This window comes from Anomaloglossus baeobatrachus, chromosome 8 (assembly GCF_048569485.1).
Source record: "Anomaloglossus baeobatrachus isolate aAnoBae1 chromosome 8, aAnoBae1.hap1, whole genome shotgun sequence".
NCBI classification, from domain to species: Eukaryota; Metazoa; Chordata; class Amphibia; order Anura; family Aromobatidae; genus Anomaloglossus; species Anomaloglossus baeobatrachus.
This window is the reverse complement of record NC_134360.1, coordinates 63,353,328-63,367,585: the sequence shown is the minus strand read 5'-3', so window position 1 is coordinate 63,367,585 and position 14,258 is coordinate 63,353,328. Positions and strand designations below refer to the sequence as shown.

Sequence of the window (14,258 nt, the reverse complement as noted above, 5' to 3'; positions counted from 1 at the left end):
ACAAATACTGAAGTAAAAAACTTGCCAAATACTCAACATGTGCACGTGGCCTGATGTATACAGGGGCCATTAGTGAAAATGATGAGGCCTGGGGCTGTATTCACACTCTGCATGTGTTTGCTTTGAAGTGTTCATAACGCTGTCCGATAGAACATGTCTCATTGTAGATTTTATATGTGCGCGCACTCTGAACTTTTTATGTGGCTTATTCTTGCTAAATCCACGTTTTTGTACATTGAGCATTATTTTATTTTTTATACCATGTAATATTAAATCTTTTTTTTCGCCAGAATAGGACAAGAAATCTTGCACTACGCCATATTTTTGCTGACAGTGCTTTGAAAAAAGTATTCATACCCCCATGAACTATTCTACATTTTTTTTGCAAATTACACTCAAACTTAACCCCTTCATGAAGGGGACTATTTCTGTTTTTTCCTACTTTTTTTCCCCAAAAGGCATAATTTTTTTATTTTCTGTCCACATAGACATAGGAGGGCTTTTTTTTTTTTTTGCAGGAGGAGCTGTATTTCTGAATGATAACATTCATTCATTCAATTGTGAGGGGAAAAAAAATACAATTCTGATATAGTTGGTTAAGGGATTGCTTTTATGGTATACATTTTGTTGTAAAAATGACCTGGCAGTAAGATTCTCCTTTTTAGTACAATTACGGCGATACCAAACATGTCCAGTTTTCTTTCTTTTTTTAGTGGTGGAAAAAAGATCAGTCATTTACACAAAAAAAACCTTGGGTGTGGGCGGGGGGTTATGTCGCCATTTTCCAAGACCCGTAACATTTTCATTTTTTGGTTGGTGGCTTATTGGTGGCTTATTTTTTGCAAAGCGAGCCGGCATTTTTATTGGTTCCATTTTGGGTTAGATATGATCAGGGACTGGCTGGCACAATTTAGCCTGGGGGGGGAAGTGGGGGGGGGGGGGGGGGGGGGGGGGAAGGGGGAAAAAAAAAAAAACACAAAGCAGCGGCCCTCGATTTGCAGCAGCGCACATTTATGGGAAAAGAACAGATGAGCGAACACAATCTGTAAATTTCGGGGTTTGTACGGACACCCAGTGTCCGAGGCTCACACTTTCCGCAGAAGTTCGTGTCCTGTTGCTGTTTAGATGTTGAGTAAAGTTTGCTGAAAGTCTGCAATGCAGCCAATCAACAAGCTTTTCGGCATGGGAAAAATGCCTGTATGCTGCTGGAAAGAAAGAAAGAAAGAAAAAAAAAAAAAAATTTACTTGGGGTCCTCCCCCCCCTATTTTTGAGGACCATGTGAGAAATTCTGTACCTGTGGCTAACCATGAGTGATCTATGTAGCCTTGTTCTGAGAAAATGTAATGGGTGTTTTTGGATTACATCTGAACTTCATGGATTTTTTTTTAATGAATACATTTGTAAACGAGGAAATGTGGGGGAGTCTTTATCAAATAAATTATTATATTTTTTCCTGTGTGTATTTTCTTTAACCCTACACTTTCCTGGGTTAGTAATGGGGTTGTCTGATAGACGCCTCTTCATTACTAACCCCTGGGCTTGATGCAAGTGGACATTTCACAGCTGGGATCAACCCCAAATGTATTACCCCAAATGCCACCCCACCAGAGCAATCGGGAAGAGCTGAGGAAAGCGCCAGAATTGGGACATCTAATAGATGCACCACTTATGGGGAAACTGCGGGCTGCTATTTTTAGGCTGGGAAAGCCCAAATAACCATGGGCCTCCTCAGCTTTAGAATACCAGCCCCCAGCTGTCTGTTTGACTAATAGGGGGGACCACATGCAGTTTTCTAAAATCATTTATTAATAACTAATTTAAAAAATGCAGTGGGATGCAGTCTATTTTTGATAACCAGACAAATCCATGTCAAAAAAGTTCTGAAATCCTTTGTGAAAGTTAAAACAGGGAGTCTGTCAGCCAAGCTGACAGTATACACCGAGCGTATGGCCTTGTAGGGGATATAGACACTATAAAAACTGCAACCTTAGCATTCTAATCGCTGTCTGCATTCTGCAGAAACTGAATGTGACCAAAGAGCCTAGTGCACCTTTCTGCTCCCTGGTTCTGCATGTCCCTGCCTCTTTCACTGGTGATTGACAGTGCTGGCTTGCAAGAGCGTTTTCTGCAGAGTGCTCATTGGCAAGTCAGTGCTGTCCATCACCAGTGAAGGAGGTGGGACATGCAGAACCCGTGAGCAGAAAGGTGCACTGAGCTTCTTGGCCACACCCAGAGTGCACCAAGAACCCCAACTAGCATATATACTTCTGCAGAAGAGAGAAGGCGAGCAGACTATTACTGCACTAGTGCAATTTTTATAGGTGCTATACCCCATACAAAGCTATGTGCTTAGTCTATGATGTAATTTTGGGCTAAGAGATTCCATTTACATCAACATTTTAGGAGTCCTGCTGTAGATAGACTCATAAATTGCTCATTTTAACTTGAGGAGTATGCAACCATTCTGATGTTCATTTTCATAGTAAGTACACCAGCCTCAATATTTTTACAACAGAGGTTGTGCTGCTAACAAACTACGATTTCAAGTCATCACAAATGATGTTGTAAACGACAAAGTATTTTTCACTATTTGACAACTACACGTTTCCACGCTGTGTAATAAATAGGGACGATCCTCAATTGTTGCCCAATGTAAAAGGCCTTTACATTTTTAGGGTAGGTGGAAAGATTTTATATGTTATTATGAAGCTTTGCAAAAACAAGATGTTTGCCATGTGGAGGTGAAGGAAAGCCCAGCGTCACCATGGCCTAGATGGGTACAGTGTTGTACACATTACAAGGACCATGTGTCTCTATTAACGCTTGAGCAAATTTGTCCGCAGCTACTAACTAGGGTGAAATAATGGAAATTCTCAAAGCACGATTACTAAAAAATAAATATTTATTTTCATTCATTCATGGTAAATCAGTTGTGGAGTTTCAGGTTTGGCCTTTATCGCTCAGTAAAGCCTTTTCTTCATACAGTCTCTCTGACTGGCGTCTTCTGTACACGTCATCTGAAACAAAAAGATCATAAAAGTGAATAGGTTAGCATGTCTGCTGGTGATATACTAGTGCCATAGCTGAAATGGATGGTGAAGACCCCAGTAAAGACGCTGCTTGCGAAAAGCAAGTTTTGCTACTTTTTTTCCTACTTTTTTGTTTTGCAGCGTCTATGTTTTTTTTTTTCCCTTGCGGATTAAGTGTGACATTTCTCTACAATATATACTGCTCAAAAAAATAAAGGGAACACAAACAAGGATTTTGTATTTTGGTGTTCCCTTTATTTTTTTGAGCAATATATGTTTAATAAATTTATTGTAAAAAAAAAAAAAAAAAAAAAAAAAAGTAGCAAAAACGCATGGTGATGCATGTGATTGTTGCATTTTCTCATTCTTCTCTATAGATGAAAAAAAGCAAGTTAAAAGAATGGCGCAGATTAAAAAAAAACAAAAAACAGAAAAAAAGACCAAAAAACAAGCGTGTGCAGGAGATTTCTGGCACTGTAAAAAGCAGCTTTTATTTTGCTTAAGAAAAACAACCCAAAACAAACAAACAACCCGCTGCAAAAGCTGAACACAGCCTAAAGGGAATCTACCAGCTGAAAAGGACTGTTCAAACCAAGCACAGATGCTGTGTTAGGGTACGCTCACACGAGCGTATGAATCGGACGAGTGCAATATGAGGGAATACAGAGAGAAATGAGAGAAAAAAGTCGCAGCATGCTGCAATTGTCAGCGAAAGACGTCTCACTCGCATCCATACAAGTCTATAGGTGCAAGTGACACATCGGACTGCACTCGGATGACATCTGAGTGCAGTACGATAATTGCATCAGCTGACAATGGAGGAGATGGGGAGATTAATCCTTCCCTCTCCTCCACAGCTGTGATCTGATCGCAAAATCGGATCACAGTTGCGTGAGCTGGGAGTCATTTGCATATCGCATCCGATGCTCTCACATCGGACGCCATACCATCGTGTGAATGCAGTTTTTACAAGTTTGTGGGAAGGTGCACTCTTCTGCATGCCAAATGTCCCCCGAGCACTTGTGCTTGTTTTGAATAGTCATTTTGGGCTGATCGATGGCCTTTAAAGGGGTTGTACAGCCTTGGGGTACAAGTCTGCAGTAATTCTATGTGACTGCAGACTTGTAAATCCTCAAAGTGCGCAATGCATGTGCTGTCTGGATTCTCCAGCCACATTCTGACTAGACGTATCTTTCCTTGCACATGTCACTTGCATTGAATGAGGCTTGGCAAGTCTAGTTGGCATGTGCCTGCATGTGTGTAAATGGCTTACATGTGGTCACACATCCACCAACTCTTGGCACCGGAGAACCCGGACAGCATGCGCACTGCAAGGATTCATTAGTCGGCAGTCACATTTGGGTACAGGTCTGCCTTAATTCTGTGTGAATCCTCGCAGTGCACATGCTGTCAGGGTGGGTAAACGCATGACCACAAGTAAGCGATTTGAATACATGCGGTCACATGCCAACTAGACGTGCGCAGCCTCAGTCAAAACAAGTAACTTGTGCAAGGCCGAACACGTCTAAGCAGAATGTGGCCGGGAAATCTAGACAGCACCTTGAGGATTCACATAGAATTACTGCAGACTTGTACTCCAAGGACAACCCTTTAAAGATTAGAGATGTTTTCTTTTCCTCTCCTCCATTATTTCAGGCATAAGTTAAAAGAAGTAAATTATAATTCATATGAATATATATAGAAAAAAATTCTGATATAAAAATACAAAACTAAGGCTTCGTCCCAACATTTTTTTTTATTTGGATACAAAAAAGTACGGATCATTTCGCATGAGTGCACGGGAGACAAATGTCACTCATTTTTGATCCTTGTAGCCGCTTTTTTGGCTTTAAAAGAAAAAAAACCTAATCATTGCTTCTCTTACTACTTAAAAATGGACAGCGCTCAGATGACATCCAAGTGCTATCCACGGTTTCATGTTTTTCACTCATCCATTCACTTCGATGGATGAGTTTGATCTATAAGTCAAATGAAAAAATGGACAAGTTTACATGCAATCAGTCTGCAAAAAAAAATGGTGGTAAACATTTCCATGGACTATAATTAAAAGTCATGGATAGAACAAGTGTGTCTGAATGAGGCCTAAAAAAATTTAACGGGAGGCCAGATCTGTATATGAGAGAAGGCTGAGAGGAGACTTAATAGCGGTCTACAAGTATCTGAAAGGAAGTCACAGTGCAGAGGGAATCACCCTATTCTCATTAGCACAAGGAAGTGCAAGAAGCAATGGGAGTGGAACAGGCCACCACGGGATGGCAATCCTCAACCGGAAACTGGATACACATATAGCTGGGATGATTTAGGAAAGCCTGCACTCACAGGGGGTTGGACCCGATGGCCCTTGAGGTCCCTTCCAACTCTACCATTCTATGATGAAAGTTGTTTTTTTGGTTTTGCAGGATGGTGAGGGCACTTACAAAATGTCTCTCTGCCAATTCGAACATTGATCATAAACCATTCCATGGCCCCTCCGAGGACAAAGAAGAAGGGTAAGAATCGGTACATGCCAAATCTCCGCTTCCCTGGGACCAGATCCATTAGAGTGCTTATTGTGCTTTTCTGCCTCATGTCTGTGGGTCTGCAAGAAGAAGGAACATGTTCACATTAACGCTTCAGAAAAGGCAAAAGAAAAGGGAGAACGTCCCGATACAAATGCTTAGTAGTCATATTGGCCGGGCACCGGTGCATGCCCAGTTCTGCATTAAAGGGAACCTGTCACCAGATTTGGTGACTGTAAGCTGCGGCCACCACCACTGGGCTCTTATATATAGTTAGAGTATTCTAACATGCTGTATATAAGAGCCCAGGCCGCTGTGTAGAACATAAAAAACACTTTATAATACTCACCTAGAAGGTTGCTCTGGTGCACAGCAGTCGGATGGGTGTCTCCGTTCTCCGGGACCGGCGCCTCCACTTTCGGCCATCTTGGTCTTCCTTATTCTGAAGCCGCGGTGCATGATGCGTCCTACGTCATACACACACGCCAGCATTGAGGTCCTGCGCAGGCGCACTACAATACTTTGATCTGCCCTGAGCAGTGCAGATCAAAGTGCGCCTGCGCAGGACCTCAATGCCCGCAAGTGTGTATGACCCTGAACCACCAGACATTTTTCACAGCTAATTTGATATTTGTGGTTGTACTCTAGGGACAACTACAATCCCCTAAATGGCTAGAGCTTGTGGATTGGGTGTTTGAATGATAGGCAAAAAAGGTTGGGCAGTGGGCGTTAGAGGGGATCCAGCTGCAGTATAAATGGTTAAATAATATGTGGCAAAATGCTAAGGGATCAACAAGGGGGGGGGGGGGGGGTTGTGTATAAATTGGTGCCAGCTATGGGTGCCAGTATTGGCCCACTGCACAATAGGAGGTAACATTAGGCTAGTTTTATACGAGTGTAAATCAGGCACATTTCTGTACCCTAGTCCCGGCTGATCTACCCTATGACTCTGGGAGTTTGGATCACTAATCTCGCAGCCATTATTTAAATCTTGCACTTCTGTATAATTGGCCATTGATTACATGGGGTTATTAGCTATTTCTGGACCACCCATGAACTATAAACATTGGGGTGGTCCTCACTTTACTCTGCGTCAATGCAGAATAAACAGCTTGCAGGAGATTGTGCAGCTATGGCTGTCAGACACAGCCACACTCCCCACAGAGAAGGCAGACACGGTGTATTATCATGTCTGCCTTATGGATCCAACAGTACATAGATTGGGAAGCGCTGACAGTGCTTCCTCCTCCGGACCCACTGGTGATCACTGGGTATAGGGCGGGAGGAGAAGCGGCTGGGTCCGAGGAGACGCAGTCGACTCTTCAGGAGGCTGTAACTCCTAGACAATTTTGGCTAATATACCAGCCCGTTACAAGGGAGGTCAGCAATGAAAAGAAGGGATGTGGTCAATTGCCATTTAAGGCTATGTGCGCACGTGTGCGTATTTGCATGCAGTTATGCTGCGATCTGCACCGCAGCGTAACTGCATGCGTCCTGCGTCCCCTGCACAATCTATGAAGATTATGCAGGAGCCGTGCGCACGTGGCGCATTAGAGCACAGCGCTTCGGCTGCTGCCCGAAGCGCGCGTTCTAAGAAGTGACATGTCACTTCTTTCCTGCGCTCTGCATGCAGCGCTCACTCTGTCTATGGGAGGGGCTGCACTCAGAGCGCATGGAATCGGCTTTTTTTTTTTCATACGGACTGTTTCTGCAGCGATTTGAAGCGCACGTGTGCTGTTCAAATCGCTGCAGAAATTTCTGCAGGGACAAACGCTACGTGCGCACATAGCCTAAGGCTATGTGCACACGTTGCGTTTTTTTTCAGCGCAGAAAAAAACGCACCCTCTGGCAGAGGGGAGAATTGTAACGCATGCGTTTTTCGTGCGTTTTCTTCAGGTGCGTTTTTGACCACATGATCCAGTGACAGTGCCACAGTACATCCAGTACACAGTGCCAGCCTTCCTGCAGAGATGTGAGTGTTGTCCACGGGAGAACGCAGCTGCCATGCCCACGATTGGGTTCAGGCTGCTGTGGAGCTCTATGCTACCTGCACAGAACACTCTTGTCTCCGCAGCATAAATTGACTTGCTGAGGCTCGGGAAGCTGCACCACAGGTCAGTTTATGCTGCGGAGAAGAGCAGCCCAGTGGGCACGGGATTTCTAAAAATCCTTCCACTGTGCTTCTACTGCACAACGCAGCGTTATGGACGCAGGGAAAACACTCTGCGCCCATAACGCTGCAAACCCTGATTGTGGGCACACAACCTAAAATGTGTCAATGGATGTCAAACATATATATAACGTCCCACCCCCCCTGCATATTCTAAGCTGGCGCCCTTTAGTGCCTTTCATGTGGCACTAAAGGGTGCCTAGCCTTGTGTTTAGCCAAAAAAAAATAATTAAAATAAATGACGTGGGGTCCCCCCTATTTTTGATGGCCAGTCAGGGTAAAGCAGACAGCTGTAGCCTGCAAACCACAGCTGACAGCTTCATCTTGTCTGGTGATCAATTTGGAGGGCTCCCCAAGCTGTATTTTTTTTTTATTTATAAATAATTAAAAAAAAAAAACAAACAAAAAAAAACGTGGGGTCCCCCCCAAATTAGATCACCAGCCAAGGTGAAGCTGACAGCTGGGGTCTGGTATTCTCAGGATGGGAAGAGCCATGGTTATTGGACTCTTCCCAGCCTAAAAATAGCAGGCCACAGCCACCCCAGAAGTGGCGCATCCATTAGATGCGCCAATCCTGGCGCTTCGCCCCAACTCATCCCGCGCCCTGGTGCGGTGGCAAACGGGGTAATATATGGGGTTGATACTAGATGTGTAATGTCACCTGGCATCAAGCCCAGCAATTAGTGATGTCACGGCGTCTATTTGATACCAGACATAACTAATTGACAGTAATAGCAAAAAAAATTGACAACCAAAAAAAAATTTATTTGAAAAAACACTCCCCAAAAACATATCCTCTTTCACCAATTTATTGAAAAGAAAAAAAATTGGGTCCGCAGTATCCATTTTTGACGTCCCACGTCGCCTCTGGACCTTCTAGAATATGTGGGGCACGCTCAGGGAACGTGTCCCCCATTTTCTAGTAGTGCAGACCCTCCATTTGAGGAGAGTGGGTGCAAAGAATCTGCACCCACTCTCCCCGGGTCACAGCTGCACAGTGCCGAGCAGCAGCCAGCGCAGCTCACACTGAACACAGGAAGCCGTCAGCTGCTCGGCACATGTGACCGGCGCGCAATGTGAAGGAGGAGGGGGCCGGGGGGGGGGGGATCAGCGCTGTGACAGGTACGGGGGTTACCGGGGGACACCGGAGGACACCGGGGGAATAGGGGGTGACCTGGCAGGGCCTGGGGAGCAGTTTTCTGTCGCATGTGTTATTGCACATGCAACAGGAGTAGGGCGGCTGGTGCGCTGCTGTGCGCATGGCCATGTTGGATTTTCGGGAGGGGGGGGGGGGGGCGGGGCGGGCACTTTGGCGACACCGGGGGCTTTCCTGAACTTTGCCAGGAAGTGAGGTCAACATGAAACCTCTTGACCTCACTTCCAGGTAAATGCCTGCGTTCTGTATGCCGACAAAGCCCGTGGATCGCAACAAAAATGCAGCGAACTGCGGTGTAGCTGCGTTCTGACCCGCATCATTGATTTCAATGGGCGGAGAGAACGCAGCCACAACGCACAAAAGAAGTGACATGCTGCTTTTCTTTCCGCACCGATTTTTGGCATCCAAAACGCTGCTGATTTTTCGGCTTTCTCATACACTTTGCTGGGAAAGCTGAACGCATGCAATTTGCCACTGAAACGCTGCAGTTCTAAACGCAGCGTTTCCGCGGTAAAAAACGCAACGTGTGCACACAGCCTAAGACTTTACACAGAAACGTAATGTATGCTGACTGTTGAGATCAGAGTAAAAAAACAAAAAGTAAAAAAGACATAAAAAAATTGAGCCCTGTGTAAAAACAAAAAACAAAACAAAAAAAACATGTTAGAGCCGTTAAAAGCACATGTATGATAAAAATCTAAAATGTGGCTGGTCAGGAGCGGGGGAAAATGGCCCCAGCCTGACGCTGTCCACATTTAGAGTCATTTTTTTGCTTTTAGACATTCGTTTATAGCCTCTGTCTTGCACAATTGATGACTGGGTGCAGAATGAGTTAACTGAGAACCAGTCAGTGAGCTCATTCTGATGGCTTAAAGGGAGAGATTGTAACTCTTATCTCTTGATACAAAATGTGTAATTAAATCATTTTGCAAAAATTATTTTTTAACCCCCAAGTCATTAATGTAAAACAAACAACCAGAAAACAATAATTATCCAGCCTGAGACGGCACGTATAGAATAATGCACTGCATGCAGTCCCCTCCCGGTGGTGGCGCTGTCCCCTCTTACCCCGGGCACGTCCTGGCGCTGAGCAGTCCCCTCTTACCCCGGGCACGTCCTGGCGCTGAGCAGTCCCCTCTTACCCCGGGCACGTCCTGGCGCTGAGCAGTCCCCTCTTACCCCGGGCACGTCCTGGCGCTGAGCAGTCCCCTCTTACCCCGGGCACGTCCTGGCGCTAAGAAGTCCCCTCTTACCCCGGGCACGTCCTGGCGCTGAGCAGTCCCCTCTTACCCCGGGCACGTCCTGGCGCTGAGCAGTCCCCTCTTACCCCGGGCACGTCCTGGCGCTGGGCAGTCCCCTCTTACCCCGGGCACGTCCTGGCGCTGAGCAGTCCCCTCTTACCCCGGGCACGACCTGGCGCTGGGCAGTCCCCTCTTACCCCGGGCACGTCCTGGCACTGGGCAGTCCCCTCTTACCCCGGGCACGTCCTGGCGCTGAGCAGTCCCCTCTTACCCCGGACACGTCCTGGCGCTGAGCAGTCCCCTCTTACCCCGGACACGTCCTGGCGCTGAGCAGTCCCCTCTTACCCCGGGCACGTCCTGGCGCTGAGCAGTCCCCTCTTACCCCGGACACGTCCTGGCCGGTGACAGTCCCCTCTTACCCCGGGCACGTCCTGGCGCTGAGCAGTCCCCTCTTACCCCGGGCACGTCCTGGCGCTGAGCAGTCCCCTCTTACCCCGGGCACGTCCTGGCGCTGAGCAGTCCCCTCTTACCCCGGGCACGTCCTGGCGCTGAGCAGTCCCCTCTTACCCCGGGCACGTCCTGGCGCTGAGCAGTCCCCTCTTACCCCGGGCACGTCCTGGCACTGGGCAGTCCCCTCTTACCCCGGGCACGTCCTGGCGCTGAGCAGTCCCCTCTTACCCCGGGCACGTCCTGGCCGGTGACAGTCCCCTCTTACCCCGGGCACGTCCTGGCCGGTGACAGTCCCCTCTTACCCCGGGCACGTCCTGGCGCTGAGCAGTCCCCTCTTACCCCGGGCACGTCCTGGCGCTGAGCAGTCCCCTCTTACACCGGGCACGTCCTGGCGCTGAGCAGTCCCCTCTTACACCGGGCACGTCCTGGCGCTGGGCAGTCCCCTCTTACCCCGGGCACGTCCTGGCGCTGAGCAGTCCCCTCTTACCCCGGGCACGTCCTGGCCGGTGACAGTCCCCTCTTACCCCGGGCACGTCCTGGCGCTGAGCAGTCCCCTCTTACCCCGGGCAAGTCCTGGCGCTGAGCAGTCCCCTCTTACCCCGGGCACGTCCTGGCGCTGAGCAGTCCCCTCTTACCCCGGGCACGTCCTGGCGCTGAGCAGTCCCCTCTTACCCCGGGCACGTCCTGGCGCTGAGCAGTCCCCTCTTACACCGGGCACGTCCTGGCGCTGAGCAGTCCCCTCTTACACCGGGCACGTCCTGGCGCTGAGCAGTCCCTCTTACACCGGGCACGTCCTGGCGCTGGGCAGTCCCCTCTTACCCCGGGCACGTCCTGGCGCTGAGCAGTCCCCTCTTACCCCGGGCACGTCCTGGCGCTGAGCAGTCCCCTCTTACCCCGGGCACGTCCTGGCGCTGAGCAGTCCCCTCTTACCCCGGGCACGTCCTGGCGCTGAGCAGTCCCCTCTTACACCGGGCACGTCCTGGCGCTGAGCAGTCCCCTCTTACACCGGGCACGTCCTGGCGCTGGGCAGTCCCCTCTTACCCCGGGCACGTCCTGGCGCTGAGCAGTCCCCTCTTACCCCGGGCACGTCCTGGCCGGTGACAGTCCCCTCTTACCCCGGGCACGTCCTGGCGCTGAGCAGTCCCCTCTTACCCCGGGCACGTCCTGGCGCTGAGCAGTCCCCTCTTACCCCGGGCACGTCCTGGCGCTGAGCAGTCCCCTCTTACCCCGGGCACGTCCTGGCGCTGAGCAGTCCCCTCTTACCCCGGGCACGTCCTGGCGCTGAGCAGTCCCCTCTTACCCCGGGCACGTCCTGGCGCTGAGCAGTCCCCTCTTACCCCGGGCACGTCCTGGCGCTGAGCAGTCCCCTCTTACCCCGGGCACGTCCTGGCGCTGAGCAGTCCCTCCTGGTGGTGGCGCTGTCCCCTCTTACCCCGGGCACGTCCTGGCGCTGAGCAGTCCCCTCTTACCCCGGACACGTCCTGGCCGGTGACAGTCCCCTCTTACCCCGGGCACGTCCTGGCGCTGGGCAGTCCCCTCTTACCCCGGACACGTCCTGGCCGGTGACAGTCCCCTCTTACCCCGGGCACGTCCTGGCCGGTGACAGTCCCCTCTTACCCCGGGCACGTCCTGGCCGGTGACAGTCCCCTCTTACCCCGGGCACGTCCTGGCGCTGAGCAGTCCCCTCTTACCCCGGACACGTCCTGGCCGGTGACAGTCCCCTCTTACCCCGGGCACGTCCTGGCCGGTGACAGTCCCCTCTTACCCCGGGCACGTCCTGGCCGGTGACAGTCCCCTCTTACCCCGGGCACGTCCTGGCGCTGAGCAGTCCCCTCTTACCCCGGGCACGTCCTGGCGCTGAGCAGTCCCCTCTTACCCCGGGCACGTCCTGGCCGGTGACAGTCCCCTCTTACCCCGGGCACGTCCTGGCGCTGAGCAGTCCCCTCTTACCCCGGGCACGTCCTGGCGCTGAGCAGTCCCCTCTTACCCCGGGCACGTCCTGGCGCTGAGCAGTCCCCTCTTACCCCGGGCACGTCCTGGCGCTGAGCAGTCCCCTCTTACCCCGGGCACGTCCTGGCGCTGAGCAGTCCCCTCTTACCCCGGGCACGTCCTGGCGCTGAGCAGTCCCCTCTTACCCCGGACACGTCCTGGCCGGTGACAGTCCCCTCTTACCCCGGGCACGTCCTGGCGCTGGGCAGTCCCCTCTTACCCCGGACACGTCCTGGCCGGTGACAGTCCCCTCTTACCCCGGGCACGTCCTGGCCGGTGACAGTCCCCTCTTACCCCGGGCACGTCCTGGCGCTGAGCAGTCCCCTCTTACCCCGGGCACGTCCTGGCCGGTGACAGTCCCCTCTTACCCCGGACACGTCCTGGCCGGTGACAGTCCCCTCTTACCCCGGGCACGTCCTGGCGCTGAGCAGTCCCCTCTTACCCCGGGCACGTCCTGGCGCTGAGCAGTCCCCTCCTGGTGGTGGCGCTGTCCCCTCTTACCCCGGGCACGTCCTGGCCGGTGACAGTCCCCTCTTATCCCGGGCACGTCCTGGCCGGTGACAGTCCGCTTCTCTATATCCCTCCGGCTGAAGGTCGGAGCAAACATTACCTTTCCCTGGAAAACCGCGACATACAGAACAAACGCGAGTTAACCCGAGGAAACATCACGTGATTGGATGCAAGCAGCTGTTCCGGTAGGGAGCATGCGCAGTGGAGAGCAGGTGTGAGCTCAGTTGAGGCTGTGTGATAAGCCCTGAGCAGTGATTACACAGACTTAAGAGGGGCATTATAGTGGATGAACAGCAGCATCCTCATAATAGTGTGCCCCATACATGCCAGTCACAGGGCTCTGTATACTGTATACCATCCTCAGAGGCCCTATAGAGGTGTGTTCCAACCACTGATGCCCCATAACAGGCAGTACATGCTACTAATTACTGATGCCCCATACCAGTACATGCCAACCACTGATGCCCCCATAACAGTACATGTTACTAATTACTGATTCCCCATAACAGTACATGCCAACCACTGATGCCCCATAACAGTACATTCCAACCACTGATGGCCCATAACAATACATGCCAACCATTGATGGCCCATAACAGTACATTCCAACCACTGATGCCCCATAACAATACATGCCAACCACTAATGCCCCATAACAGTACATGCCAACCACTGATGCCCCATAACAGTACATTCCAACCACTGATGCCCCATAACAGTACATGCTAACCACTGATGCCCCATAACAATACATGCCAACCACTAATGCCCCATAACAGTACATGCCAACCACTGATGCCCCATAACAGTACATTCCAACCACTGATGCCCCATAACAGTACATGCTAACCACTGATGCCCCATAACAATACATGCCAACTACTAATGCCCCATAACAGTATATGCCAACCACTGATGCCCCATAACAGTACATGCCAACCACTGATGCTCCATAACAATACATGCCAACCACTGATGCCCCATAAAGGTACATGCCAACCACTGATGCTCCATAACAATACATGCTAACCGCTGATGCCCCATAACAGTGTATGCCAACTACTAATGCCCCACAACAGTATATGCCAACTACTGATACCCCATAACAGTATATGCCATCCACTGATGCCCCATAACAATACATTCTAACAGTGGATGCCTCATAACAGTACATGCAAACCGCTGATGCTCCA

The 14,258-nt window shown here is 50.4% G+C and overlaps 1 protein-coding gene across 6 annotated transcripts; it reads right to left on the bottom strand.

Moving 5' to 3' along the window:
- Positions 1-2,885: 2,885 nt before the first annotated feature.
- Positions 2,886-13,239, bottom strand: UQCC5 (ubiquinol-cytochrome c reductase complex assembly factor 5). Of its 6 annotated transcripts, none has more exons than XM_075320824.1 (3): positions 13,166-13,239; positions 5,469-5,629; positions 2,886-3,018 (listed from the first exon to the last, which is right to left on the bottom strand). In XM_075320824.1, the coding sequence occupies exons 1-3, from the start codon at positions 13,219-13,221 to the stop codon at positions 2,942-2,944; spliced, it is 294 nt and encodes a 97-aa protein (XP_075176939.1). In that variant the 5' UTR covers positions 13,222-13,239; the 3' UTR covers positions 2,886-2,941. The 6 variants fall into 6 exon arrangements, with proteins under 6 accessions (XP_075176939.1, XP_075176943.1, XP_075176942.1 ...); XM_075320828.1 differs by having other exon boundaries at positions 5,469-5,630; positions 13,095-13,177; XM_075320827.1 differs by lacking the exon at positions 13,166-13,239 and adding an exon at positions 12,998-13,159.
- Between the last annotated feature and the right edge of the window lie 1,019 nt (positions 13,240-14,258).